This window comes from Musa acuminata, chromosome BXJ3-9 (assembly GCF_036884655.1).
Source record: "Musa acuminata AAA Group cultivar baxijiao chromosome BXJ3-9, Cavendish_Baxijiao_AAA, whole genome shotgun sequence".
NCBI classification, from domain to species: Eukaryota; Viridiplantae; Streptophyta; class Magnoliopsida; order Zingiberales; family Musaceae; genus Musa; species Musa acuminata.
The window spans coordinates 11,873,595-11,898,383 of record NC_088357.1 but is presented as its reverse complement, the minus strand read 5'-3'; the positions used below and the strand labels follow the sequence as shown (position 1 = coordinate 11,898,383).

The following is a 24,789-nucleotide window of genomic DNA, read 5'->3' as shown; positions in this document are numbered from 1 at the left end:
TCGCAGAGTTGCATAATTTCATTGATGAAGGGATTTTGGAATGAGAGAATAGAACACCTGATCTACTTTACATTGGACTCTGTAGAACCTCATAACTTGTCGTTTCTTTTCCATCTGGAATACTAATTTGGAATCATTTCTTATTGTCTTGTTTCCTTCATGTTTGAATCCCTCTCTCTCTCTCTCTCTCTCTCTACAACATTCTCTTCATAGAAATATGTAAAAAAAAGATTTGCAGCAGATGTTGTTGTCAAGGCGGATAATCTCATAGATCACATATGATTTTGGTATATCTTGGTTTGATCTCGCACTACCTAACCATGAAAGAAAAATTGAAGTTAATCAGTATCACAAGGCAACTTTAGGATCCCTTGTCAAATTCAGACTTCTTCAGTAAATTTACAGTTTGATGTATGATCATTTTGTTCTTTGCTCTTGAATGCTCTGCTCAGCAATTCAATGAATAGTAAACCAAATAATTTTTGTCTGATGAAACTTCGACTAATGATCCACTAGCGAAAGCAATTTGTACTGCTGTATGGTTCTTGGATTTGGCTACCATTGATTGTTGTTATGCACTTGCATTTTCATAACCATGGATCAAAATGAGATCTAGTAACACCTGTAACTCAGTGAATAGGTAGGTGTAAAGTCATGATGGAATCTACCGATAATGAGATCTAAACCTTTCAAGACGATGGTGGGCGCTTTATCTTCTATACAGCAAAATGAAGGGTTTCTGATTCTTCAAAGGTTTTAAGCTCTCAGCCTTGATTCTCGTGGTAAAGGAGAAGACTTCAAATGCAAATGAACATATACTCCCTTATGGATGATCTTGTTTGAACTGGATAAAGGTAATCACTCTGCTTAAAGAAAAATCAAGAACCGATAAGCATGTAAAACTTTGCAAAGAATTAATTACATTTGCTGAAGAGTAAATATTCATTCAAACACTTCGATCCACGACAGCCTCGACATAACCCCACCCATCTTCAGCATCAGGTCCGACCCAGTAGCCCGATATTGTTGTACGCGTGTGGGGATTTACAGTATCAAAACTCATAACTGAAACAGAAATTTTCCTTTTCGGCAATGATCGATTAGGATGGTTTCCCCAGCTGATGGCCTTCTTCATACCAATCAGATGAATTATATTGAATAGTCTCATTGCTGCAAGTGAAAACAAAGCAGAATCAGCTGAAGCAGAAGCAAAGTTGCACATATTAAAGCAACATAACAACCAGGATTGCCTTAGACCTGTCCTAGAAGCCGTTTTGCCTGATACACTGACTAGATCTGAAGCCCCTACATATAACTCCTGCCATCATATTATGAAAAGCCCACAAATAAACATCTGCATATGAATTTTGCTGCACTTCAAGATTTAAGTTCAGATGGCCACACATGCAAGTATGGAAGATAGTCCAATTGGCTATCACTTAATGCACTAAGACTCACGACTTAATGAAACTTTTTATGACTAACAAGGAGAATAAGTAGATGAATTACAAGCTTAAGGCTTCCACGGTGGAATGGTTAGATTTGATAAATTCCTATGTCCTTTAATCTTTTGTATTAAGCATAAAGTTCCAAAACATAATTGGAATAAACAATTCAGTTTTCATAGAAAGCACAAAAGATGTGAAAAGGCATGCCAATCTTTCACTACCTCAATCTTTCCGTAATTTGACTAATCCACATTTTATTGATCATTGTAAAATGCCAAATATGTAAGTGTGCCAATAATCCCTAATCTGATACAAATTTGGGTGGATATGCATTATTAAGAGCCATCACAACCAGAGAAAAAATTCACCAAGTAAAATAAATTAAAAGACATAGACCAAATGGAAGAAAAAGATAATACATACCGATATGAATACTAAGGAAAATTTGTACGTCTATTTAATGAAAAAAATGCAGCCCAATGCATGAGTCTCCCACCTAGTCACTATCAGTGCAGAAAAGATTACTAAAGACAATCAGGATTCAGGCACAAAGACAACCAATTCGATTATAAAGGAAGAGGATTTTGATGGTTTGAACTTTTAGTTTTGGTTTCAGTTCCATTTTGGCAGTCTCAATGGCTCTCATGGATTGAAGTTAAAGTTCAATGAGGGACTTCTTCAATGCATAACAAGAAAGTAACTTGAAAAGCCCAAAATTAACTGTTAATAACTCCAATGAGAGGGACATTTCTGTTGTATAGGATAGATATATTGGGTTTGATTGATTCTGTGACACAGTTGTACGGGTCCAAGATTTACTGGTTCTAAAGAAGAAACAAAACGAATTGAACTCTTCATTTACATCAATGCATTATAGACAGATACATACCTTTTGTTAATTGGTCTTCAATGGGTCCTCCTATCTCTTTCTTGCCCAAAATCTAACCTCCATTTTGGGCATGTCAAATCATATTTTCTAACGGCCCATGGGAGACTATGAGAAGCTAACATCAGAACACTTGACCTTTGGGTACCTTGTCGATTCCTCCTGTTTCTGAGATGTTTCATATCTAGTAATTCTTCCTTCTTGGTAGCAACATCCAATCTCACAATCCCAAAACATCAAATGCGCAACTAAGGTAGTCACAAGCCATCCTTCCACTACCAAGTGTCTTCAATACACAAATCTTGTTCAAATGTGATCATAGCCACCGACAGCAAAAGCCATCTTAGTCATTTAGTCTCATCAGAACAAGAAATCAGTTCAATTTACCCTAAAAATCATTTGTTGTTTCCCCTTTCATTTTGTTTCTTAGATATGCATAAAACAATGTCCTTCTGAACGGCCTAATGTATCAAGCAACCTTTATCTATTCCATTGTTTTCCTTATCTACAAGAATTCCAACCTCCTTTAACATTGTTATCACTTGGTCTATACCCAATTTATTGAGGGACTAATTCGGTGAAGTCTCATCTACCCACAAATCGTCCCGATTCTCTACTCCTAACTACCGGCATTATCTGCCCACCAGCCGTATGACGTATCGCCTCATACAAAATTATACTGCAAATGAGTTGCCAGCAGGATATACCATAAAAAACAGCTCATACAAATACAAAACTTCCTCAGAAAGAACAAGCATTAGTATATTTGAGGGACGCCGGGAATTAAGAGAAAGTTTCCAGTTTTAGGTTCGAGAAACGAATGGCTTGTCACCTTCTTTGCTAGTGCCTGGCGATAAGGGAGGATCGGAGGTCTTAGCAACATACAGCACACTTCGCAGGCCATCGTTGCTGTCTTGGAAGCTGCTTGAGAGAGAGAGACAGAGACAGAGTTGGGAGGGATATAAAGCATTCGGTCGATAAGGGTTGGGTCTTGTACACCCAGGAACGATCCAACTCGGCCGCTTCGACTCGCGACACACCGATCCACGGGTTCACCGTAACAAAATAAATGTCATAATTATTATATTCCATATTAAGTTAATATCTCACTATTTTTATAATACTAGTTATAATATAATATAAAAAATAAAGTGTCATAATTATTCATATTAAATCAACATCTAATAATTGTTATATAAAAATTAAAATTAAAATTAGACTACTACTATTTTTATTATATATATATATATATATATATATATATATTTCTCTCTCTCTTTTGCTCCCCCTCCCAAAACGAGATACTCTAATTTTAATTAGATCCAATGCTTATTGATTATATTTGAGATGGATGACAAAGAGGATACTCTAATTGGATGAACTCATAAGTTAGTGGATCCTATGCCTAATTATCTCACCTAAGCCAAATTAAGGTACCCTAATGAAGACAGTTAAAAATAAGTAACTAAATTGGATTTCTTTTGCTTAAGGAATTAGTCAAGGATTTAAATCCTTTGGTATGAATGTATTAGGGTGGGGTTCGGATTCAACCTCTAAGGGAAGATCCCACCGTCCATAGGCCTCGGTCCGGATGATCCAAAGCCACTAATCAAGTCTCGGCACACATCGTAAAGCGTGAAGGACGGGTGTTATGGATGATCCACAGCGCTTGCTCCCACCATTTATACTACGGCACACCTGAACACCCCCGTCGCCAGGGGAGTGGGCCCACCATTTAGAATGGCCCAACGGCAGCGTCACTCGCTTCAACTAATAACTAACAAGGTCGATTCGTTGGCTCACAAATAAATCAAGTCGATTCTTTCTGTCACGGTCTCCTTTGAAACCCACCAGCTCTCCACGTTTTGATGTGGTCGACCGAGGGTCCCATAGCGGGGTTGCTCACTTCAACCAGTCAGTGAAAAGGGTATGAATGGAGGTACCAATGTAGGACAACTCTAGACCCGAACCAGAGATTAGAGTTCGTGTCCGAGGACACAAATCAATTCCAAGAAACCGAAGAAGGAATCCCAACCGAAAGCATGAGATCGCCCGCCCTTCTCCACCGACCTCTTCCCTCTCTATACATAGAGAAGGATCCGGGCGTCCTCCCTCCATCGTCTTCATCATCGGCCTCTTCTCGACTTCGAGGGTTTGGGCTTTGGCTTCCCCATCGCCCTTTCCTTCTCATCTCCTTTCCTTTCGTCAGGTACGTCTGCTCTGCTATCTTTACTCTGTTTCTCGGCTGTCATTTTGGTTCGGATTCGGTTTCTAGGGCTCGGTTGGTTCGCGTGGACTGTTGGACTTGTAGGGGTTTGGATCGTTTGGTCTTAGCGTCATGGGGAAGATCGTAGATCTGGAGGAGGGATTGGAGTTGGTACAGAAGGGCATCACCAAGCTGACGAACATCCTGGAAGGGCGGGCCGAGCCGTCGTTTATCACCGATGAGTGCATGATGCTCTACACGTATGATTCCGATCGAACTTCCTTGTTGTTCCCGCCGCATTGATGCGTTCGGTTGTCTTTTGCTTGACATGATCGTGTTCTGGCTTTTGTTGCTGCATCAGGACTATCTTCAATATAGCCTCTCGGAACCACCCTCAAGACCACTCGCAGCTGCTTTATGACAAGTACCGGGAGTTGCTCGAAGACTACTTGACTTCGGAGGTGAGCAAAGTCTCATGTTGTTTTACGGATATAGATCATTCTTTTCGGCTACTTAGGAAATACATGAATCGTCGGATTCTGTTTGCGGTAATTTGTGAACTGCATCAGTGGAACTACCCAACTTCTCAGATGCTATACTTGGTGTATTTATTGATACGATGATGTTGCTGTCAGAGGTTAAATATGATACTAGATTAAAGTAAATTATTTGTATACAGATTGTGCAACTTAGTATATAGTGATTTTATTTATATGTTTTGATTGAGGATTTAGTACAAATGCTGGATCAATTAGTGTGAGTTGATCATTGTTGGATACAAGCATCTTATCTGTTTTTCAATAGAAGCGAAAACATTTTGTCGCCAGTTTCAGGAACTAAAATTGCAAGCATAATTGAAGTTCAAGACACTACTGGAGTACATAATTGATATGTAGAAGTTGTATTTTGTAATATAATTGTTATGTTTATTCTGTAGGGACACATATATGTACAACAAATAATCGTGGCAAGAAACTAAAATTATATGGCTAAACATGCTGTAAGGCAAACCAAGTATGACGTTGTGGCATATACCAGCACTTCCACCTATTACCTCTTAGTACTATTTTTGTAGTTTTAACTAAACATTGTCTCTACCTCATCATCTTCATTATATTCCATAATATCATAAAGCTACACTTCGATATGTAAGCTGGGTTGTTGAAGCATGGGGTGGATAAAATAATAGAGTTGATTGCGTTAATGATCAATACACCGCACCGCTGTTAATTGATATGAGGTGCTCTTCATAATTCGATGGCTGATATACCTAAGGAGACGTGAAGCTTCACAAAGTTAGATGTTTCAGAAGGGCCAAAAATGTTGTTCAGATGGCAAAAATATATGAAGAGGTCTTCTCAAGACACTATTGTTTACATGGGCCATATTGGACTTGCATGCTTCAGAACGTGGATGGTGCCTCTTATTAGCAGGTTTGGTAGATGTTTTTTTAATCGTACCAGCTGCTACGTACCATTGCAACTTGAGTCTTTAATCTTGGAGGTTTAGGATATCTTTGTTCTTGTAATCTTATAACAAATTATCCGTGGCCTGTACCATTGCAACTCGAGTCTTTAATCATGGAGGTTTAGGATATCTTTGTTCTTGTAATCTTGTAATTAATTATCCGTGGCCTTTGTTACGATAGTTTGATACTTTGATGAAGTGAAGAATATTCTTTTTTGTTATATGTGCAGATTGTTGATGTTTCTTTATATATGACTCTTTGTCTTGTTATCAAGTTGTTTTGATACGTTTTCTGCAACTTTTATTTCCTCCCTCAGGCGTTGCCAGCATTGAGCGAGAAACACGATGAGGTCATGTTGCTGGAACTTGTACATCGATGGAAGAACTATAAAGTAATGGTCAGATGGCTAACACATTTCTTCTTCTATATTAATCGCTATTACATTCCTCGAAGATCTCTCACTCCACTCGCTGAAGTTGGACTAAATTGCTTTAGACAACTGGTAATGTCAAGGATTCTTCATAACATGTTGAAGTTTGCGTGCTTCTGTCTGAATCTCTTTGCCTAAAATTGCTAACTGTTGTATTTGATCAGGTTTACCAGGTTCTTAAAGACAAAGTGAGAGATGCTGTGATCTCTTTGGTAATTTGATCTTACTCCATGCATGTGCTGAACGACTCCTTTTTAAACAAGTGGTATAAATCTTTCTTTTTTGGTCCACTGAGCAGATTAATCGAGAGCGCGACGGGGAGCAGGTTGATAAGACATTATTGAAGAATGTCCTGAATATCTTTGTTGAGATTGGATCGGGGAAGACGCATTACTATGAAACAGACTTCGAGGCACACATGCTAAGAGAGACCTCAACATACTATTCTCAGAAAGCTTCAATCTGGATTGTGGAAGATTCCTGTCCAGATTACATGTTTAAAGTAATAACATTAATTTTGTTTGAATTATGGCAAAGGCCTCAATGACTCGATATCATGTCGTGACATTCTTTGATGTCTTTAGGCCGAGGAGTGCTTGAAACGAGAGAAGGACAGAGTTCTTCATTATTTGCATGAGATCAGTGAACCGAAGCTACTACAGGTTTGTCCCAGGTGTTTTTATGACTTTATAATTACTCTGAATAAGTTTATATTTGGCTGCGTACTGTATAATTTATTCCACATGTTGATTTCTTGGCAGAAAGTCGAAGATGAGCTTCTGTCAGCTTATACTAACCAGCTTCTCGAAAATGAAACCTCAGGATGCCATGTCTTGATTCGGGATAACAAGGTATATATATATATATATATATATATATATATATATATATATATATATATATATATATATATATATATATATATACACACACACACACACAAAGTAAAGGTTGAAGTTATCTGGTGGTCAACATTAACCTTTTATTTGGGCTAGGTGGACGATTTGTCTAGGATGTGTAGACTCTTCTACAAGATAGCAAGTGGTATGGATCTTATTTCAGAGATAATTAAACAGGTTAGTACTGAACTTCCATCATATGTTTTACCACAAGTCAAGTGAATCACTATCTGATGTTAGTAGTTGATGTCATTATATTGTTCACCATGCAGCAAGTTACCGCTGAACTTACAGTCTTGATGAAACAAGCAGAAGATGCTGCAAGCAATAAGAAGGTAGAACTTTTCCTTAGAGAATGTCTTTTGTGGTCAGATTAAAGATTTGTCCATCCTTATGTTACATATTTTATAACCAACCTAAATATGGTTCTTTTTCTCTCATAATTTTTGGGATTGATAAAGCTTTTTATGTTCACCTTATAGAAATATTTCGCAAGGAAATTTTTCCTTAAGACTTGAATAAATCCATCAGGATATTATGTCGAATTCATAAACTTGGAACTACAATTCTGTGGAATTATTTTGTTTTTACACACCATCTTCAATATTTTTCTTGTTGCAATGAGGACTTTCTACATTAAATAGGGAGCAACAAACTAAGTACATCTAGTGATTCGTCTTTGGAACAACATACAATTATTCCTTTTGGACCAATTATCTAAGAACATTTAGCTATGAAGCCTTAGAATGACCAATATTTAAATTCGTAAAAGCATGATTAAGTCTTTCTGTGTATTATGAAGAGACAATGATGATAGTTTCAGAAATCCATCTCACTAGAGAAATGATCTTAAATCTCAGTTGGACATGGATTCTGGCACAACAAGCGGTTAGTTTGTAGTTAGTTTGTGATCAATCATAATGGCGAGTTCGTCTGTAGAAAGAAAATTCAAGCTTATGTTTGTAATGAAGCTTTGATTATTTCTTGCTTTAAAATGTCAAATCTATCAAGTTTTCCTTTAGCAGAAGGTTGATTCTTTTGTTTAATATTCTTTTGCTTCCGACTCCTAAATGTACTTCCCCTTCCAAAATATTCTGACTTAAAAAGTTTAATTTTGGGTAACAATTTTATGCAGCCAGAGAAAAAAGATGAGATTGGATTGCAAGAGCTGGTATTTTTCTCATTTGTATTTTAAAATCATCCTGGCAAATATGAAGCAGTCCATTCCATCTATTATTCCAGGTTTTAGTTAGAAGTGTCATTGAGCTTAATGCCAAGTACTTGGCATTCTCAAATGACTGTTTCCAGAACAACTCACCTCTCCGCAAGGTATGAACTTTGAATATATGCATATATATTCCTTTGGCTACATTTTCAGCAATAGTTATCTAGAATATTGACCATTTTTCACTCTTTTGACAGCCTCTTAAAGAGGTTTTCGAGGTTTTCTGCAACAAGGGTTTCTCAGGAAACTCATGTGTCGAACTGTTGGCTACTTTCTGCGATCATACCTTAAAGAAATGTGCCACTAAAAATTCAAGTGAAGCTGTCGAGGAGACAATAGAGAAAGTAACTACGATTCCCATTACTAGCTAGTTTTTCCCCCCTTTTTTTTTTCTGATCGTCTTTATGAAGACCAAGGACTCATCCTACGGTGACATTACTACTCTTTCACAGACGGTGAAGTTGCTTGCATATGTCAATGATAAAGACCTTTTTACTGAAATCCATAGGTTATTCCCGATCCATTGAATAATGCCATCACATCCATGTTTATAGATTCAGTTTATTGATATTTCCATCATAAATTTAATCTGCAGAAAGAAGCTCGCTCGGAGGCTACTATTCAACAGAAGTGCTCATGATGACTACGAAAGGAGTATGTTAAAAAAGCTGAAGCAACAACTTGGGTGGCAAGTAACCTGGAAGATGGAGGGCATGGTTCGCTCATACTAATCCCCTATGATTAAGCCCAGTGATCAGCTTCTCAATTTTCTTTCTTTCCAGGTTACTGATATGACACTCGCAAGAGAAATCCAATCAAGCTTTGAAGAGTATCTCAAATCTAATCGCCAGGAAAATCCTGGAACTGACTTATCAGTCACTGTTCTAACGACTCGATTCTGGCCAGGCTACAAATCTCATGATCTCAATCTTCCTTCTGAACTGGTAAGGTGAAAGTACTCTTTTTGTTTTCCTCACGTATGATTTTGATTATGGATAATAATTCAATCTTTTACCCATATTGTAGATCAAATGCGTACAAGCGTTCAAAATATTTTATGAAACAACATATCGTCGAAAGCTCACATGGCTTTATTCACTTGGTTCCTGCAATATCAATGCGAAGTTTGGAGAGAGAACCATAGAGCTGATCGTGACAACGCCTCAGGTTTCTTTCTCTTCTCTTAAATTATTAAACCTTGTTGTAAAGATCCTCCTGACAGTTTGTTCCTTCTCTACAGGCTGCAGTGTTGATGCTTTTCAACTCAGCTGACAGACTCGGTTATTCTGAGATCAAGTCACAACTAGGTATGACGGACGATGAAGTGACCAGATTGCTTCATTCTCTTTCACGTGCAAGATACAAAATTCTTAACAAGGAGCCAAATTCCCAAAGGATCTCCAGAATGGATTACTTTGAGTTCAATTCTGAGTTTACTGAAGCAATGAAAAGGATCAAGGTAACGCATGGCTTTACATGCTGCTGTTGTCTTTTCGCTTGCTTGCCTCCTCATGCCGTGCTTACCGAGGTCGAACGTTTTATATTTTCTCTATAGATACCTCCTCCTCCGGTGGACGAAAGGAACAAGGCAATCCAAGATGTTGATAAAGGTAGAGAATATGCAGTTGATGCAGCAATAGTTCGGATTATGAAGAATCGCAAAGTGATAGTTTACCATCAATTAGTGGTGGAATGTATGGAACATCTCAACCACGTGTTTAAGGTACTTGATCTCTGCTGTTTAACTGCATGTTAAAGGTAGTAGTATGCTAATACCTTTTTAAAAAAAGAGAAAAACTAGATTATCTCAGTTCGCTCATACAACTAATGCATTGTTCAACAAAGCACAAAAGACATTCCAATTCCTGAGGTCAACAATTGAGTAGTCTTTGAGGAATTAGCCAAATGAACACAACGATTAGCTTCTCAGTAGTATATATGTAAAATTCTACAAGTTTTAGAACTTGGCCAAAACAATCAAAAAGTTTACGAATATAGTTTATAAAATACTACGAGAATTGTTTTCACTATGACACATGAACATATTTACCTTTATAAAACCTATTTAACATTTCATCATGCTGGAGGGGCAATTAATTTTAAGCCTAGTTTAACCCTTTAATACTAGTTAAATAATACTATCTGGACTGCTGTTTCTCTAGCCTTCTATGACCTAACTTTGACTTGATTTATGTGCAGCCTGACATCAAGGCGATTAAGAAAAGAATCGAAGCTCTGATCACCAGAGAGTATCTGGAGAGGGACCAAAAGAATCCCAGCATCTTTAGATACTTAGATTGATTCAAGTGCTCCAGTAAACTGAAGTTTTTAGATCAAAGACCATCATGAGTCCACGAAAGAAATCTTTAGGTTCCACCTGTATAATGACAAGCCACTATGTCCCTTCATCCTCGTAAGTGTTGAGGGAGAAGGTCCGGGATACAAAAGAAAATTTCTGAGACAAACAATTAAATACAAATCCAAGCATAAGAGTAGTGGTTCCACACTTCCAAGTAGTTATAGTAGTAGTTTGATACTTCTTAACTACGTCTACCTACGAAGAACAAATTCTTCACCATAATCTCTATTTTTTTTTTTCACATCCTTCTAGAATAATCAAATCCCAATCTCTACAATATATTCCATAGTAGTCTTCTTCTATACTTAAGTTCCTTACTTCATGAATCTAAAAATATCTACCACCCTCAACAATTAGAGCTAAAAGGCACAAAATAAGGAATAAACTCCTATATAAACATTAAACTGATGGCTGAAATAATTCTGCTTTGCCCTTTGACTACTTCCCCTCTGCTAATTCTAGGTGACCATTGGATTGCTATCTTGCCTGCATTCCTCAACTCTTTCATCATTAAAATGTAATCATATATAAATTACTACTGCTACATGAATTGTTCTCCGGCGGCCCCATAGATGATTGTAGTAGTGTGGGTGAGATAGAGTCAGCCATAACATGACAAAGGGCCATCTGTTGAGCCATTATTTGCTTCAACTCTTTCTCCAAAGGCAACATGAAAGAACAAAATACTTGATCAAACTGTTGACTTGACAAGTCCTCCTCTCAAGGCAACTCAAGCTCGCTCGATATCCATTTTGCTCAGCCCTCAATGCTGAGAGTGGCCACTACAGAAGCTAGAGAGAGAGACAGAGAGAGAGAGAGAGGATCACAGGGTTCCAAGGAAGGCTTCATTCGTCTCAGGTCTACGGTACCCAGGATTTAGATAGAGGCCATGGCAGTTTCATTGGTGTAAATATTGAGAATAAGGAATATTATGACATCTAAAGATCATTGTGAACCAACAATCCCATCACAATCGAAGATCCCTAAAAATAGTTGTTAAGTCTCTAAGGTCGAACTCGATTTAAATAGGTCAGATAGATTGACATGTGAAAAAAACACTCACCCACTGTCATCCTACATTATCAATATCTACCATTATTTAAAACTTGCTTTAGATGGATTTCAAACTTGTCTCTGCTGCTTATTTTCTAAATCAGGAACCTGAAGTTGGAACAGAACCAAAAAAACAAAAAAACTTATGAAACAAAGAAACACAAATCTTGCAGCCTAATACATTTACCTGGTCATTGAGAGAAACGATCTAAAATTTGTTAATTTTAGACTTGTTAGTATCTGAACAGTTTATCCTTCAAGCAATATGTATGCAATAAATAAAATTGTCACATGATAAACAAATCTACTACATATCTGTTATCAGTTTAATCATAAATACTCTGTCAAAGAAAGACATCAAATTTGCTAATCAGCATTCAGCTTATTGGTCAGTCATGAGCTCTGTCAATAAGATAGCCGAACAAAAATAAACTAAACAGACAACGTCTAAAATAGCTCACTTCTATCAAAGAAAAATTTGGCTGAAACATCAAGAAACAATTGGGTTCTTGGATTGCATCATAAAGCTATCAGTGTTGAATCATAAATGTGAATAGAGAGGGAAAAAAGGCGAATCTAGACAAATGATTAATAAACTAAATTCAAATACTTCATATCTATGCTGAACTGAAAACGTAATAAATTCTTTGATAAAAACAATTAACTTAAAAAGTGTCCAGTGTCTCACAACAGTAGTGTACCTTGTCTCAGAATGGTCTGATCATAAAATTACACTTGGGCCTTCAATATTCTGTTCAGAGAAACTATGAGAAGATACAGTGACAAGTTGGACAACTGGTTGATGCAAAATCCAGCAGCCTTTACATTTGCAGATTAGTTCAGTTACTAGAATCCGATAGCCTGCTATTCAGAGAATTATGCACGGTATGCATGCAAGAAATGAGATGATAAATAAAAGTGAAGCAGGGGAAGACACAAGCCATGAAGCTTGCGATCAATTCTGATATGAAGTTATCAAAGCTGGAATTGATAATTCTAGGTAGAACTGTTGGGCTTTTCTAGTGTTGCTGAAGGGCTCCGTTTATTAAGGGAACAAGAAGAGATTGAATACTATAGGATTTGCTATACCATGTTGGCCATAGCTTATTGTATAGAAAGTTGGGCGAAGGTACTGTGTGAACAAGAGTAAAAAGATCTCAGAAGTGGGAACACCTAGATCAGATCCTGAGAGTTCTGCAACATGAAAAAATTGGAATCTTGATTGAGTGCAAAAGCAAGGCATGCATATGCTGCATTGCCACTTGTCTCAGGACCAATGAAGAATGAGCTGTTTGTCTTACTTTGAACAAGAATCTGATCAAGATTCTCATCTTGAACCAGAGATATCATTACCAGGAACTGGGCTGCTGCTGCTGCTGCTTCTTGAAGTAGAGGTTTGAGGTTGGATAAATGAGTGGGGAAGAAAACCCCCTGTTGAAAAGATTGAACCAATGGAGCTGCTAGATCTGTTCTCAGGCGGCATCCTAGAAGAGAAATGCTCTTTGGTAGAAATGAATTCAGGTTGTAGCTCTGAGGATGATGAGGATGGGGCCAAGGTGGCAACAGATGATCCGATAGGGTAAGGGGCAACTGGCATATCAGAGAGAGACGATGCAGAAGGACTGTAGCTAATAGTTGCCACCGGATGGTCAAATTTGCATGTCTGCCCAAACTTGCATAATCCATGCTGCATGTAGTAAGTGCAAGGTTGAGCTCCCTGTCACAAGACCCGGATAAGAAATTATATCAACTCTTGAGTTGAAAGAAGAGCGACTTAATAAGGTAACTACCAAAACAGACTGATAGTTCAGCTACTTCCTTGAGCAGAGAAAATTATTTAACCAAGAAACAAACACTTCAGCTGTGAGCATATAAAGGCATCTTAGATAGAAATCATCAACACCTTGGTCCATTCAATCTTTGCCAGTGTGTCTTGTGTCACTTTAAATCCTTCTCAGTAATCAAACTCATGGTGTCTTATACACTTTAACATTCATAAAGCTATTATGAAATATGTAGCAACTTAGACAACATTAAAAGTCTATGCCAGAGACGGTGAAATGCAAGTAGACAAGGTTCAGTTCTCTTGATGCAATAATGAAACATAATATCAGAAATAATGACACTTTAATCACCATAGGTTTTGTTAGCCGTATTGAAGCTCTCCGTCCTCTTTCACCTTATATTAGTTCATTTGAAAGAAGTTTGTAACTTAGACGTGCCGTAGAATTACAGCAGCCATCAAAAAGCGGATATGGGGAATTACAACACAAATATGCAAGATCATGAGTTGTGAAGTTATAGTCCTCGTAAAAAGCATGCATATACAGCACAGAGCTAGTCTGAACCTTCACAGATTGATCTTATAGCTGGTATATCAACTAGGCACCCTTGGAATTGCCAACTATACAGGAAAGTAGTATTTATTTTAATATGGGAACTTTATGGAATTCTCTCTCTCTCTCTCACTCTCTCTCTCTCTCTCTCACACACACACACACATGTTGATGGCATTCTAGATTCACCCTGAAAGAATTCAATCAAAAAGTTAATCTTACGTTGATGACGTTCTAGATTCATCCTACAAAATGAATATTTTTCGTCATGCTTATGTCCTTGTTAACTTTTTTTAGCTTACATTTCTTTCAAGTTTTATTAACATGGTACAGAAACTTAACATCAGTTTTGATTGTTCAATCAATCTTCAGGTTTGACTGCAAAGTTTAAATACAGAGGGGAGAATAGATCACTGCATGTCCTGTATGGACGAATAAGCAGGTCAAACAGCAACAAAGGTATCCATGATTGGTTTGGACTTGCTAACTAAATTAAATCTGTGGTGAGGCTGGTCATCCAACTAAAAGCAGGTCTGGTCGACGTTGCAGATTATGACATATCAATTATCCCTAGATTATTTGACAATTTTAGTTTTGGTACAAGTTTATTGACATGATAAACACAAGACAACCTCATGCTTGCCAAAGATGATTGCAAATGACAGTTACCGAGAATCATTGGCCACCACATGTTCAGTACTGACACTTGGTAAAAGCATGAACAACTAAAGTTGCTAGATTAGCATAACAAATAAAACATATCATGCTAGCATGTCATCAATATGAGAGCTCCCCAGAAAAACTGGAAACCTTCAACCATGCCCATCCAAAACTATGTTCTATGCCTGAACATCCTACAAACAGAAACATAAAATTTCCAACAAGCAATAAACTGCCGTAGGATTTTAAGCTGGACTGTATCTTATCAATCAATAAAAAGAAATCACAGGTATTTACACAAAAATGATTTGTATTCTATAAATAGAATCACACTAATCCACCATATTTGTGATAATTCTTTTTCTTTGTAATGGCATACATGGAATAACATGCAACATATCTTGATTGGAGAATTCATCAATACTGGGATAATAAAATCTAATTTTCTTAGTACAAAGTACAAACCATCAGCAATTCTTCATGATAGTTAGTTTTCTTTTTCTTTTTACCATCTTCATGATAGTTAGTTGCTAATGTGAAAATCAACTATATTGACTCTTAAATATCAGAAGTGGCTTGACCAAACATTATGGTCAAATTTTCTACAAAATCACAAGTCCAAAACCATTCAAAAGTAGATACATCTAAGTAAACAGTAACTTGTATCTATGTTTTTTCAAGATAAAAGGGTGATCCAAAGTTCAGTTATTATACAAAGCTAACATAATTTTGAGAAAATTGCCTTATACATACTTGCAGTTTGGCCTGGTTCTCTTGTTTTCACAATATCACAATGAATTTATATAGCAGTTTATTGTTATAGTGTTGCACCGTAGAGGATCTCAATACAGTATGACATACCATCATCGGTTGCCAGGAAAGAATTAAATATTACATATTGGTATGGGATTGGACTGGTATGTACTAGTCGATATGGTCCACATGGAACCAATACCTGATGACATCACTCAACTTGTGATTTGATCCATAAGATACATAGGTAGGGTTTACTCAATACTGGACCTATGACATTGAGGTCATATGCAGATTTATACCCCAAATAAAAACTCAAGCAGCCTATTAGAATGGAGCCAGCTCCAAGCCATTCTGCTAGTTACTCTTCACTATGTTTTTTTGTGTACGTGGCAATTGAATAACACTCAAGTTATTAAGTGAACTGTTGCAAAAATTAGATCTAGATATCAATGAAGCTGTAAAAATAATGCCAATGTATCTTCACTTCAGCATGCATAAGATTCTGGAAACTACTGCAGTTTTAAGGCTTAATATAACCAGGGATATTGCATTAAATATAGCTCAATGACAAGAAATCTAATGGACATCCCTAAATAGCTGGGATATTGCTACTTGTTATTGTTATCGTTGTGTTTCTTGTACTAGCAGTTTTGGGCCTACACAACTATTAGGAACTTCAATGAAAAGAGGTGATCCATCCAAAGCTTCAGAACTAAGAAAGTCACCAGCTCAACTTTCTTATTTATGATAATAAATAATAAGCAATGGAAATGTGTACCGGACGAAGAGGGAGACCAAGAACATTAAGAACAACATTTGTCATTGGCATTCTCCGACCTGGTGGATGATGGTATTTACACTTGGCTCCAAATTTACAATCCCCTGTCTTCATGAAGAACTGACATTCAGGTTGCCCAGGTCTCTCAGGAAAAATGTTCCCCCTCTGGTTGGTGCTTGAAGGTCCCGCTGGTGACAGAGAAGGCATTTGCGGTACAGGCAAAGCTGGATTGATCGAAGATGCCTGGTTCTCTAATCCATAAATTGGTTCCGCTTGAATTGTTTGCTGACCAGCAGGTGACACAACAGGGTTTACAGATGCCTGGCTCGTATGCAATGCCACAAAGGATGACATCTGAAGTTAACCTCTTATGTCCTCTGATATTTTATGATGAAAATGTCTTTTAAGTGTCAATAGTTTTACGAACCGGATAAGGGCTCCAGCTCTGAACTGGAACGACTCCATGAGAGAGCAGCATAGGAGCATAAGACCCTTGCAAATATGACCCAGGCATCACTGAAGGTCTTGCAACTTGCCAACCAGCATAAGGTGGATACTGATGAGATGAAGGAACTGATGGATGCTGCACCGACGGATAGAATGCAGGTGCAGAGGCAGAGGGCACAGAGGCCCCACCAGGTTGTGGGTGATGGAATTTACAGGTAGAACCAAACTTGCATTGCCCAGTCTTCATGTAGTAGCCACACTCTTTTTCACCCTACAGTTTCATAGTTCCACAAACTTAAGTAACAACCTCAAGTCAGATTAGAAAAATATGTGATCATTAACTAATAAATGAAGTATTGATCGTATCAAGAATATCTAGAACAAGTCTAACCGGTCGTAGTGGATATCCATAGTAATTAAGTGAGACTGGTTGTGCAGATCCACCTCCTTGTCTAGGGTGGTCATACTTGCAACTGGAACCAAATTTGCAACTCCCAGTCCTCATATAGTACTACAGAAAAAGATTTCAGTATAATCAAGATTAACAGAATATATATGTAGAACTCCAGCCAAGATATTCTCTAATGCTTAAGTTTCATTTACAATTCACCATTCCGCAAATTCTTGCATTTTCGACTTCGACCAGACACTAATGCTAGATAAGGTAAATACCTCACATACAGGCTGACCAACTCGCTCTGGATACTCCACAGTTCCTGTCCTTCCTGCTCCAGTCAACTAAAGAGGGCATAGATACCGTCAAATTTAACATGACTAGCACACGATCGTGGATAACACGAATCAATTACATCAAATTTCACAGCTTGGTAACTAATCTAGCTCAAAATTCAAACTTTGTGCTACCTAATCATTTTTTACCAAAACCACCAACTAATTAATGGAAGCAACAGAACAACATACATTACCAACACATAAAGCACAAAACCAAAAGGTAGAGTTATTCCTGCTAGACCCAGTCCAAATCAAAGTTTGACAAAACCCTTACTGATCCACGATCACGGGGATGATTGTAGCGGCACTTCTCCCCGTAACTGCACGTTCCGGTACGCATGTAGTAGGCACAGTCCGGCTCGCCGGGCCTCTCCGGGTAATGCGCATCGCCGCCACCTCCAAAGCCCAACCTCCACATGGACTCTATCAGCACAAAAAAGAAAACGCGCAAAACGAAACTTCCATCATCCCAATTCTCATCGCAGTCCCAAACCGAGAACCCAAACACCACTCAACCCCGGAAAACAGAGGGGGGGGAAAGGGGCGAGTGACGAATAAACCGAGGACCTACCTTCGAGGCCGGTGTCAGGATCGGGGCGGGCGCCACCCGGGGCGGAGTCGCGTCCGTACATATCCATTGACCTGGATCGCCGGCGGCGGCGGTGGTGGGTGTCGGAGCGGAAGTGGGAGGGGCTCTGGAAGGTTCCGGAACGATAACCAATGGAGCGATCGAGCGGGGTTACGGGAACCGGGGAGAATTCGGGCCACCGAAGGGATCGATTCCGATTCCGATGGCGATCGCTGCTATTTCTACTTCTTCTGCTCGATTTCCTCTGAGCCCCCTTCTCTGCGCTCCGCTCTCGATGCTCTCGGTCCTGCTTTCAAAACTCTGTCGCCGATCCTTTCGTGGGTGCGCTTGGTTTTATATAGGAGCCAAAGAAAGATGCAAAATGCCGTATTTATTATTTGTCCCCTCAATAAATCATTTAAAACCGTCACATCCCATTCTACCCTCGGAGCCTTCCCTCAATTACGAAATCGCCACGTTCCCAGAGAGGCCACTCGTTCCGCGTTTACTCTCTCGTCCACCTGGTTTGGTATTGGCCGCCGAGATGGATTGCACGTGGGAACCGTAGTGTCTTTGGTCTCGTAACGGAGGTTTGCTAGGTGAGCGGAGGTTAATGGCATCGTCCACCGACGCGTCCCCATGTGGGCGCGTGGTGTCCCGGGGACACGCGTCTACAGAGATTCCGAATTCCATGGACCGACGTTGGTTTCGGGGGAACAGCGGATCCGACCGCACCAAGCTAGACGGAGGTGTGTCGGCGGTGCGAGTTCGACGGTGCGAAGGCGGAGTGCCAGGCAGGTGTTTCTGGGGATTGGCGAGGGCCGTTTTGGTCATCCGAGACGCCGGAAGAGCCCCACCGCGTCCGGATACGGAAGCGGGGGGCGTGACAGTCTGATGCCGCCAACCCGAGATTGACACGTTCGTACGTCGCCGGATCATAGATCATCTTAGGTTGGTCCCCGAAATCGACGGCTCAGATTCGCAGGCGAGGGTAAGAAAAGATGGACAGAACCAGGAGTCGGTGCGTGGGTTCGGCGACGAGCGTACGCAAAAGAAAACCACCCTTTTCTTTGTTTGTAATCTGTGATCGTAAACATGGCTCAGATAAAAAAATAATAATTAAAAGTAACTCCGACCCGTTTTGGGTTCACCTCTGTCACCTCCGTGCCCTTTTCGTGGGGGCAGCGATGGCTCCACCGCTGGGTCCCACATGCCGATCGACAGACGGGAACGGGGAGTAGGTGGGCGGATGCTTTTGCGGTGAGAATTCAGGCATTTGCGTAATTATCCTATTTGGTTAAGCTAAATTAAAGTAGTTAATTAGAAGGATTAGAGATAAATAAGTAATCGGATTTAGATTCAGCATCCCCAATCATTGTCATTACAATAAATGATGGGGATCGCAAGGATGGTTTCCACAAGAATCGCATGCATCATGGTTTACTGTGCATGGCGACATCTTGGCTTCTTGTGCCGTTGCTTGAGACGTTTGATCGACGTCATCCAAGTACGACGACGCACGCGGCGCTTGGTCAACCCAAGCATCTCGCATCAGACATCAGCATACCACAATTGTTGATGCCCCACGTGGCACGTCGTAGTTGATGTGTGTCGGTTGCAACAATAGTGAACCGGTGTGACAATTAATACTCCAAGTCGGAAGCTCGATGAGCCAAAATCAAACAATATTGACTTCACCGATCCATTTCCATGATTAATTAGTTTAACAATATGAAGCCATGGCCTCGGGGCCAACACGACTGGGTTCGGATCCGAATGATTGAGGATCTTCCTGAGCGACCCTTGAGACCGTTGAGGTGGCCGACTGTGATGGTACGATCACAACGGGACGGTTGTTTCCTCTAGAAGGGAACTCCTCGCCTGGGCACACGATGGGAGGCGCTCCGTCTTCGTCCCTGCACACAGGTCGGGTCGAGCCCCTCCGACGATCCAGTCAGTTGATAGTCACAGGGGGCTTTTGTCTTTTTCTCTCCTCCTCCGTTTCCTCGAAGCGTGGGGGTTTTTATAGTAAAGGTTGTCGTTGTTTGATGTGCCCGCTTGCAGGGACCAGGATCGTACTCCTTGTAACGTCTGATAGCGGTGTTGGCGTGACGTGAAGGACCAAACCTGAGTAGGATGTTAATGTGCCTCGACCGACGTTTCGATCTGTTCGATCAGGTACTATCAGATCAACCGAGGCACGAGACGACATCAAACCACGTCCCATCACCATTATTGCCCTCATCAAGTCTCAAGTCGAGTTAGTCACATGATGGATATAGCTCGATGAGCCAAAATTAATATTGACTTCACCGATCCATTTTCATGCCCCTGATTTGATTAGTCTCAAGTCGAGTTAGTCATGATATGATATAACACCTTGATCATGTGAGTACATTTATTTTAAGATATGACACAGCAGCTAAAATCGGTAATGTTCTCGTCCATCATCATCATCATCTTCATGATTAGGTTGCAATCAAGATTATAATTACGATGAAACATCCTCCTCATGTTTAATATAGATATGTTGATGTGAGTGTGTTAAACTAAACGGTTGGATAAGAAAAGATTATGAGAATTAATGTTCCTCAGAGACATGTTCGACAAGATCACTTTGTAATTATATCATTAGAGATGAGTAAACTAAGAGTCAAAGCAGGAGGAGGTGGTCATAATTACATGAGCTTAAGGGAGTATTGTCGAAATCTATTTCTTAGAAATTGGATATGTTGGTTGAGAAGATCAATGTGACACTAATTATTACAAAAAAATATTTTTAATAGGGAATTCAACATGAAACTTCCATTGGATGACCAGCACGTATGTAATATATAATTCTTACTGAGCAAATCAAATTACAGCAATTACATGGACGGAGTCAATTTATTCCCACCATTCCTCTAAATGATCAATGCAATACTAGTAGTAGTCATATCATATCATATTATAGTGCAACACTGTCAGTGGAACCATGAAACTAAATATGATGTTATTAGAAGATCATCTGATGGATTCCTTCTTCCCCACCCCAACACGGCTCTACACCTCAGCTTGTGGAGTGCTCAGCTTCTCAGGGAGTTCGATGTCGGAGCCTGAAGTCACTGCTGTAGCCGTGGCTTCCGCGGGCTGGTTGCCGAGCTTGGTCTTCGTATCATCCTTCTTCGCGTTCTTGTAGACGAGGTAAATGATGATTTGGGCTACCCCGAACAAGAACCCCACCACATTGGGAAGCTGCCGCAGAAGCTCCGGAACATTAATCCATGATCTCATCTACTTCGGCTAGGGATAGAGAGAGAGAGAGAGAGAGAGAGAGAGAGAGAGAGAGACTCACCGCTACGTGCAGATCGCCGAGAAGGAGACCGTAGCTGAGCCATGCAATTGCAGACACGGTGAGGAAGAAGGAGAGTGAGATCGGCATGTACTCCACGCTCTTCGTTCTTATCACCTGCTTCTGCAAGAGATCAAGTTTGCCATGTAAGATGATGACGGTAGCGATGGTGGGTGTCACATCGCAGTTTGCGACGGTGTCAGCTTACTATAATGGATAGCGGAGCCACAAAACAGCTGAAGGCGAAGGAGGCACAGATCCAGCCTGCGATGTTGGTTCGTCGTCCTCCCCGGAGAAATAGCATGGTGAAGAGGACGACCGAACCGTAGGCGCCAACATTGAATAGGGATACCAGCTTCAGCGTGAAGGCCTGCACGAAAGAAGAAGAAGATGGTTTGATTGCACTGGTCAAACATGGCGGTGAAGCAAGAACAAGCAAATTGGTTTCTTATCTTCCTCATTTCTGAGAAATTGGAATTTGAGATGTTCTACTAATGAAGAATCAAACAAGATTTAGATGTTCTACTACTGTAACTTTTGTGCTGTGCTCCCAATCTATATGTGAGACAACAAAGATTACCCTGGGCTTCGCCGGGGCATAAATCAGGAACAGTATGAGATAGGCCGTCTCGATAAGGGAAGCTCCAACATTGATGGAGAGCAGCAGGAAATCCATTGTAAGGGCACCATAATAAATCCACATCATGGCACTGAACAAGCCCACCATGTATGGCACCGAACCAAACTCTTCTGTGGATTTCTTCTTGTAGATCTTGTAGAATGTTGGCCTGCCAAATACCACGAAGAACCCTTTTCAGATACTTGTCAGAAAGAAATGGCAAATGATGCAGACATGGATGGATTGATGATGTTATGAACCACAAATGAATCAAGAACATAAATGTTGGGAGTGGCTTGCTTACATGGGTGCCAAAACCACCAGAAAAGATAGAATATTTCCTGCACAAGGAAGAAAACAAAAGAAACCATTACATACATATGAAAGAAATGTCTCCAAACATACTTACCAGTCTCATTTCTATACTCTCAAAATTCATTCATACAACAAGTAGTACTACTCATGCAAATTTTTCTACATCCTCGTGGCACGTTAAGTTGGGAAATTAATGATCAGAGATGGTCAATCACTTGTTTGCTTGATTGTTATGAGCTCATCAAGATTTACTGAACTATAGTAGAAGAGCTTTCTTTCATCATATATCGTGAACATAGACAAACAAAGGAAACGAAGAAGGATCAGGGAGAAAGAGGAAGAGGCACACTACCGGCAAGGCCAGCTGCCGTAGCCAAAGGGTTCTCGATGGTGATGACCAGCATTTTCGAACCCTTCTCTTGCTCCTGAGGTTAGAACAGAGCAAGCAAGGAAGCTACAGAGTTGGGTGTGGCAATGGAGGCTGGGCTGGTTGTGCAGCTCACCATCTTCATCGCATCCTTATATAAGCTGCGAAAAAGTGCTCCGAGGCAACCAAAATGGTGGTGAAGCAAGCAATCTAGGCATTAAATTGTTGAGACTGTCCTCATCAACTTCCACATACTCGGCATAAATCTTGAACATTATTGGTCACATGACGAGTTCAGGTGTGTTGATTCATCCACATAATGCCAAGAATAATCGCATGCACTCTTCGAGTTCCTAACCAATGGCAGAAAGGAGTTTAAGAGATCCGTGTCATGCAATCACAGGGACAGTAATGCTGATTATATATATATATATATATATATATATATATATATATATATATATTGTTGATTACATCAATTTTCTCTATTGAGACATTATGACTTAATTGTTGTTGGTCACTTTTAACCGAACTGCAAGACAAGAAATTTGGTCTTCGTTAATGGAGTAGATATCGAGAGAAGTTCCATATTTGTAGTAAAGAGAAACTTGGCTCTATGGTGGTAAGCAAACAAGCAATAGCAATATGATAGGGCATGGAGTCAGATCATAGTCATAAAAGATTACATGAATTAAGGTAACCAGAACAAAGTTGGACACGAATACGAGCGAGAAAAGAGGAAGAAGAATGAGAGTATATTTCTCATCAGAAAATTCAGAGAAATCTATGAGAGGCATAAACAAATCTATATATATATATGTGTGGATAGATTTTACGTGAACTTGTGGCGTGGCGTTCGGCATGTATCCACACAGCCAGCGATCCTCATTCATGCATTATTAGGGAAACGTCATTCCTCCATCAAATCGAAGGGAAGCTCAGAGGAGATGCACCGACTCGAGTATCTTAAGCCATTAATGGAGCTCTCTCATCACCAATGGCACGCACGATCCCCAAAGTCACATCTTCTTCATTCGTGATCGAATCAAGCACCCGATGAAAACCTGGAGACGACACCTGCGGATAGCGCACTATAGAGAGCCGTGGTCGTGGTAGAGGAGAGCTGGCATGCAAACACCACATCTTTGATGCCACCATGGCTAGTCAGTCTTTATGAGCATGCATCGCGCAAAAAAGGGGGGAAAGGTTGATGCCGTGTCAAGTTGCTACCAGGAGAAGGAAGGGGGAAGTGCGTTAGGCATGTATCGCATGCAGGGGTTGGGCTTCTTGTAGATGGGTTTGGCTTATGCGTGGGGAAAAGGGCTTTGCGGTGGGCATGCCAAGAACGACAAGGGGATAGGAGATTGGACACGCCTTTTTGATCTCATTTGTAGTTAATAGGAGCAATAGGGGGAAGAGGATGAGATGGGTCGATTACAAAACTTACAATGCAAAGAGAAAAGCTTAAGACGGCAGGTTGAAGGTGACATTCGATTGTCCGTACTTGGCGGCGTACTTGTCGTCTTTTTTTGGCTTCACGGTGAGTAGTCAGTCCACTTGTAGCCGTTCTAAATGCTTGTAGATTGTAGGTAGATATGTCTTGTACAATTATCTACGCATATTTTATGACTTGTGTGTCTTTTGGTTGATTGATTGATTTGGAAGCGACTGTAATGCATTACAACTCCTCCTGTTGTTATTGCATAAAACACCAATGAATGCATCTTTCAATGTCTTACCCTTTTTGTAGTAATTCATGAAATGAAAGAAAGATAAAACCCTTTGTAATGTTTCCGAATGTATTCAATAAAATTCTATCCTGGAAGCAATCGAGAATATTCCTCCTGTCCAAAAACCAAATTTTTCGCTTATAGAATTAGTCTAAATGGAAACGTTGATTGATTAT

General features: G+C 39.9%; 4 protein-coding genes across 4 annotated transcripts; 1 reads left to right on the top strand and 3 right to left on the bottom strand.

Moving 5' to 3' along the window:
- Positions 1-867: 867 nt before the first annotated feature.
- On the bottom strand, positions 868-3,319 carry LOC135649510 (uncharacterized). Its single transcript, XM_065167970.1, has 3 exons — positions 3,167-3,319; positions 1,258-1,318; positions 868-1,170 (listed from the first exon to the last, which is right to left on the bottom strand). Exons 1-3 carry the CDS (start codon positions 3,302-3,304, stop codon positions 947-949), a joined length of 423 nt encoding a protein of 140 aa, XP_065024042.1. The 5' UTR covers positions 3,305-3,319; the 3' UTR covers positions 868-946.
- Positions 3,320-4,376: 1,057 nt separating this feature from the next.
- Positions 4,377-10,863, top strand: LOC135650065 (cullin-1-like). The gene is made up of 20 exons (XM_065169169.1): positions 4,377-4,543; positions 4,669-4,800; positions 4,902-5,001; positions 6,325-6,510; positions 6,603-6,650; positions 6,737-6,940; positions 7,023-7,100; positions 7,200-7,289; positions 7,434-7,514; positions 7,610-7,672; positions 8,473-8,508; positions 8,580-8,666; positions 8,760-8,906; positions 9,015-9,070; positions 9,158-9,278; positions 9,345-9,506; positions 9,589-9,729; positions 9,803-10,021; positions 10,118-10,285; positions 10,762-10,863. Exons 1-20 carry the CDS (start codon positions 4,377-4,379, stop codon positions 10,861-10,863), a joined length of 2,388 nt encoding a protein of 795 aa, XP_065025241.1.
- A 1,729-nt stretch (positions 10,864-12,592) lies between these two features.
- Positions 12,593-18,603, bottom strand: LOC135649754 (zinc finger CCCH domain-containing protein 6-like). Its single transcript, XM_065168507.1, has 7 exons — positions 18,255-18,603; positions 17,958-18,106; positions 17,624-17,689; positions 17,343-17,462; positions 16,932-17,222; positions 16,505-16,825; positions 12,593-13,691 (listed from the first exon to the last, which is right to left on the bottom strand). Exons 1-7 carry the CDS (start codon positions 18,319-18,321, stop codon positions 13,302-13,304), a joined length of 1,404 nt encoding a protein of 467 aa, XP_065024579.1. The 5' UTR covers positions 18,322-18,603; the 3' UTR covers positions 12,593-13,301.
- A 2,472-nt stretch (positions 18,604-21,075) lies between these two features.
- On the bottom strand, positions 21,076-23,023 carry LOC103998238 (bidirectional sugar transporter SWEET14). The gene is made up of 6 exons (XM_009419658.3): positions 22,869-23,023; positions 22,506-22,542; positions 22,163-22,370; positions 21,791-21,952; positions 21,586-21,705; positions 21,076-21,485 (listed from the first exon to the last, which is right to left on the bottom strand). Exons 1-6 carry the CDS (start codon positions 22,918-22,920, stop codon positions 21,294-21,296), a joined length of 771 nt encoding a protein of 256 aa, XP_009417933.2. The 5' UTR covers positions 22,921-23,023; the 3' UTR covers positions 21,076-21,293.
- Between the last annotated feature and the right edge of the window lie 1,766 nt (positions 23,024-24,789).

Bases quoted from the DNA above. Each gene is read 5' to 3' on its own strand.
- LOC135649510 (XM_065167970.1), bottom strand. From the start codon at position 3,304: ATGCTTTATATCCCTCCCAACTCTGTCTCTGTCTCTCTCTCTCAAGCA. The intron at 1,319-3,166 runs GTGACAAGCCAT...ATATGATGGCAG, and splicing joins GCCAGGCACTAGCAAAGAAG to GAGTTATATGTAGGGGCTTC. The intron at 1,171-1,257 runs GTCTAAGGCAAT...TTTCACTTGCAG, and splicing joins CAAAACGGCTTCTAGGACAG to CAATGAGACTATTCAATATA.
- LOC135650065 (XM_065169169.1), top strand. From the start codon at position 4,377: ATGAGATCGCCCGCCCTTCTCCACCGACCTCTTCCCTCTCTATACATA. The intron at 4,801-4,901 runs GTATGATTCCGA...TTGCTGCATCAG, and splicing joins GAGTGCATGATGCTCTACAC to GACTATCTTCAATATAGCCT. The intron at 9,279-9,344 runs GTTCGCTCATAC...CTTTCTTTCCAG, and splicing joins CCTGGAAGATGGAGGGCATG to GTTACTGATATGACACTCGC.
- LOC135649754 (XM_065168507.1), bottom strand. From the start codon at position 18,321: ATGGATATGTACGGACGCGACTCCGCCCCGGGTGGCGCCCGCCCCGAT. The intron at 17,223-17,342 runs GTTAGACTTGTT...ATGAAACTGTAG, and splicing joins ATGGATATCCACTACGACCG to GGTGAAAAAGAGTGTGGCTA. The intron at 13,692-16,504 runs GTACACATTTCC...GTCTTGTGACAG, and splicing joins TTGGTCTCCCTCTTCGTCCG to GGAGCTCAACCTTGCACTTA.
- LOC103998238 (XM_009419658.3), bottom strand. From the start codon at position 22,920: ATGCTGGTCATCACCATCGAGAACCCTTTGGCTACGGCAGCTGGCCTT. The intron at 22,371-22,505 runs GTAAGCAAGCCA...GGTATTTGGCAG, and splicing joins CTGGTGGTTTTGGCACCCAT to GCCAACATTCTACAAGATCT. The intron at 21,953-22,162 runs GTAATCTTTGTT...TCTTTCGTGCAG, and splicing joins ATGCCCCGGCGAAGCCCAGG to GCCTTCACGCTGAAGCTGGT.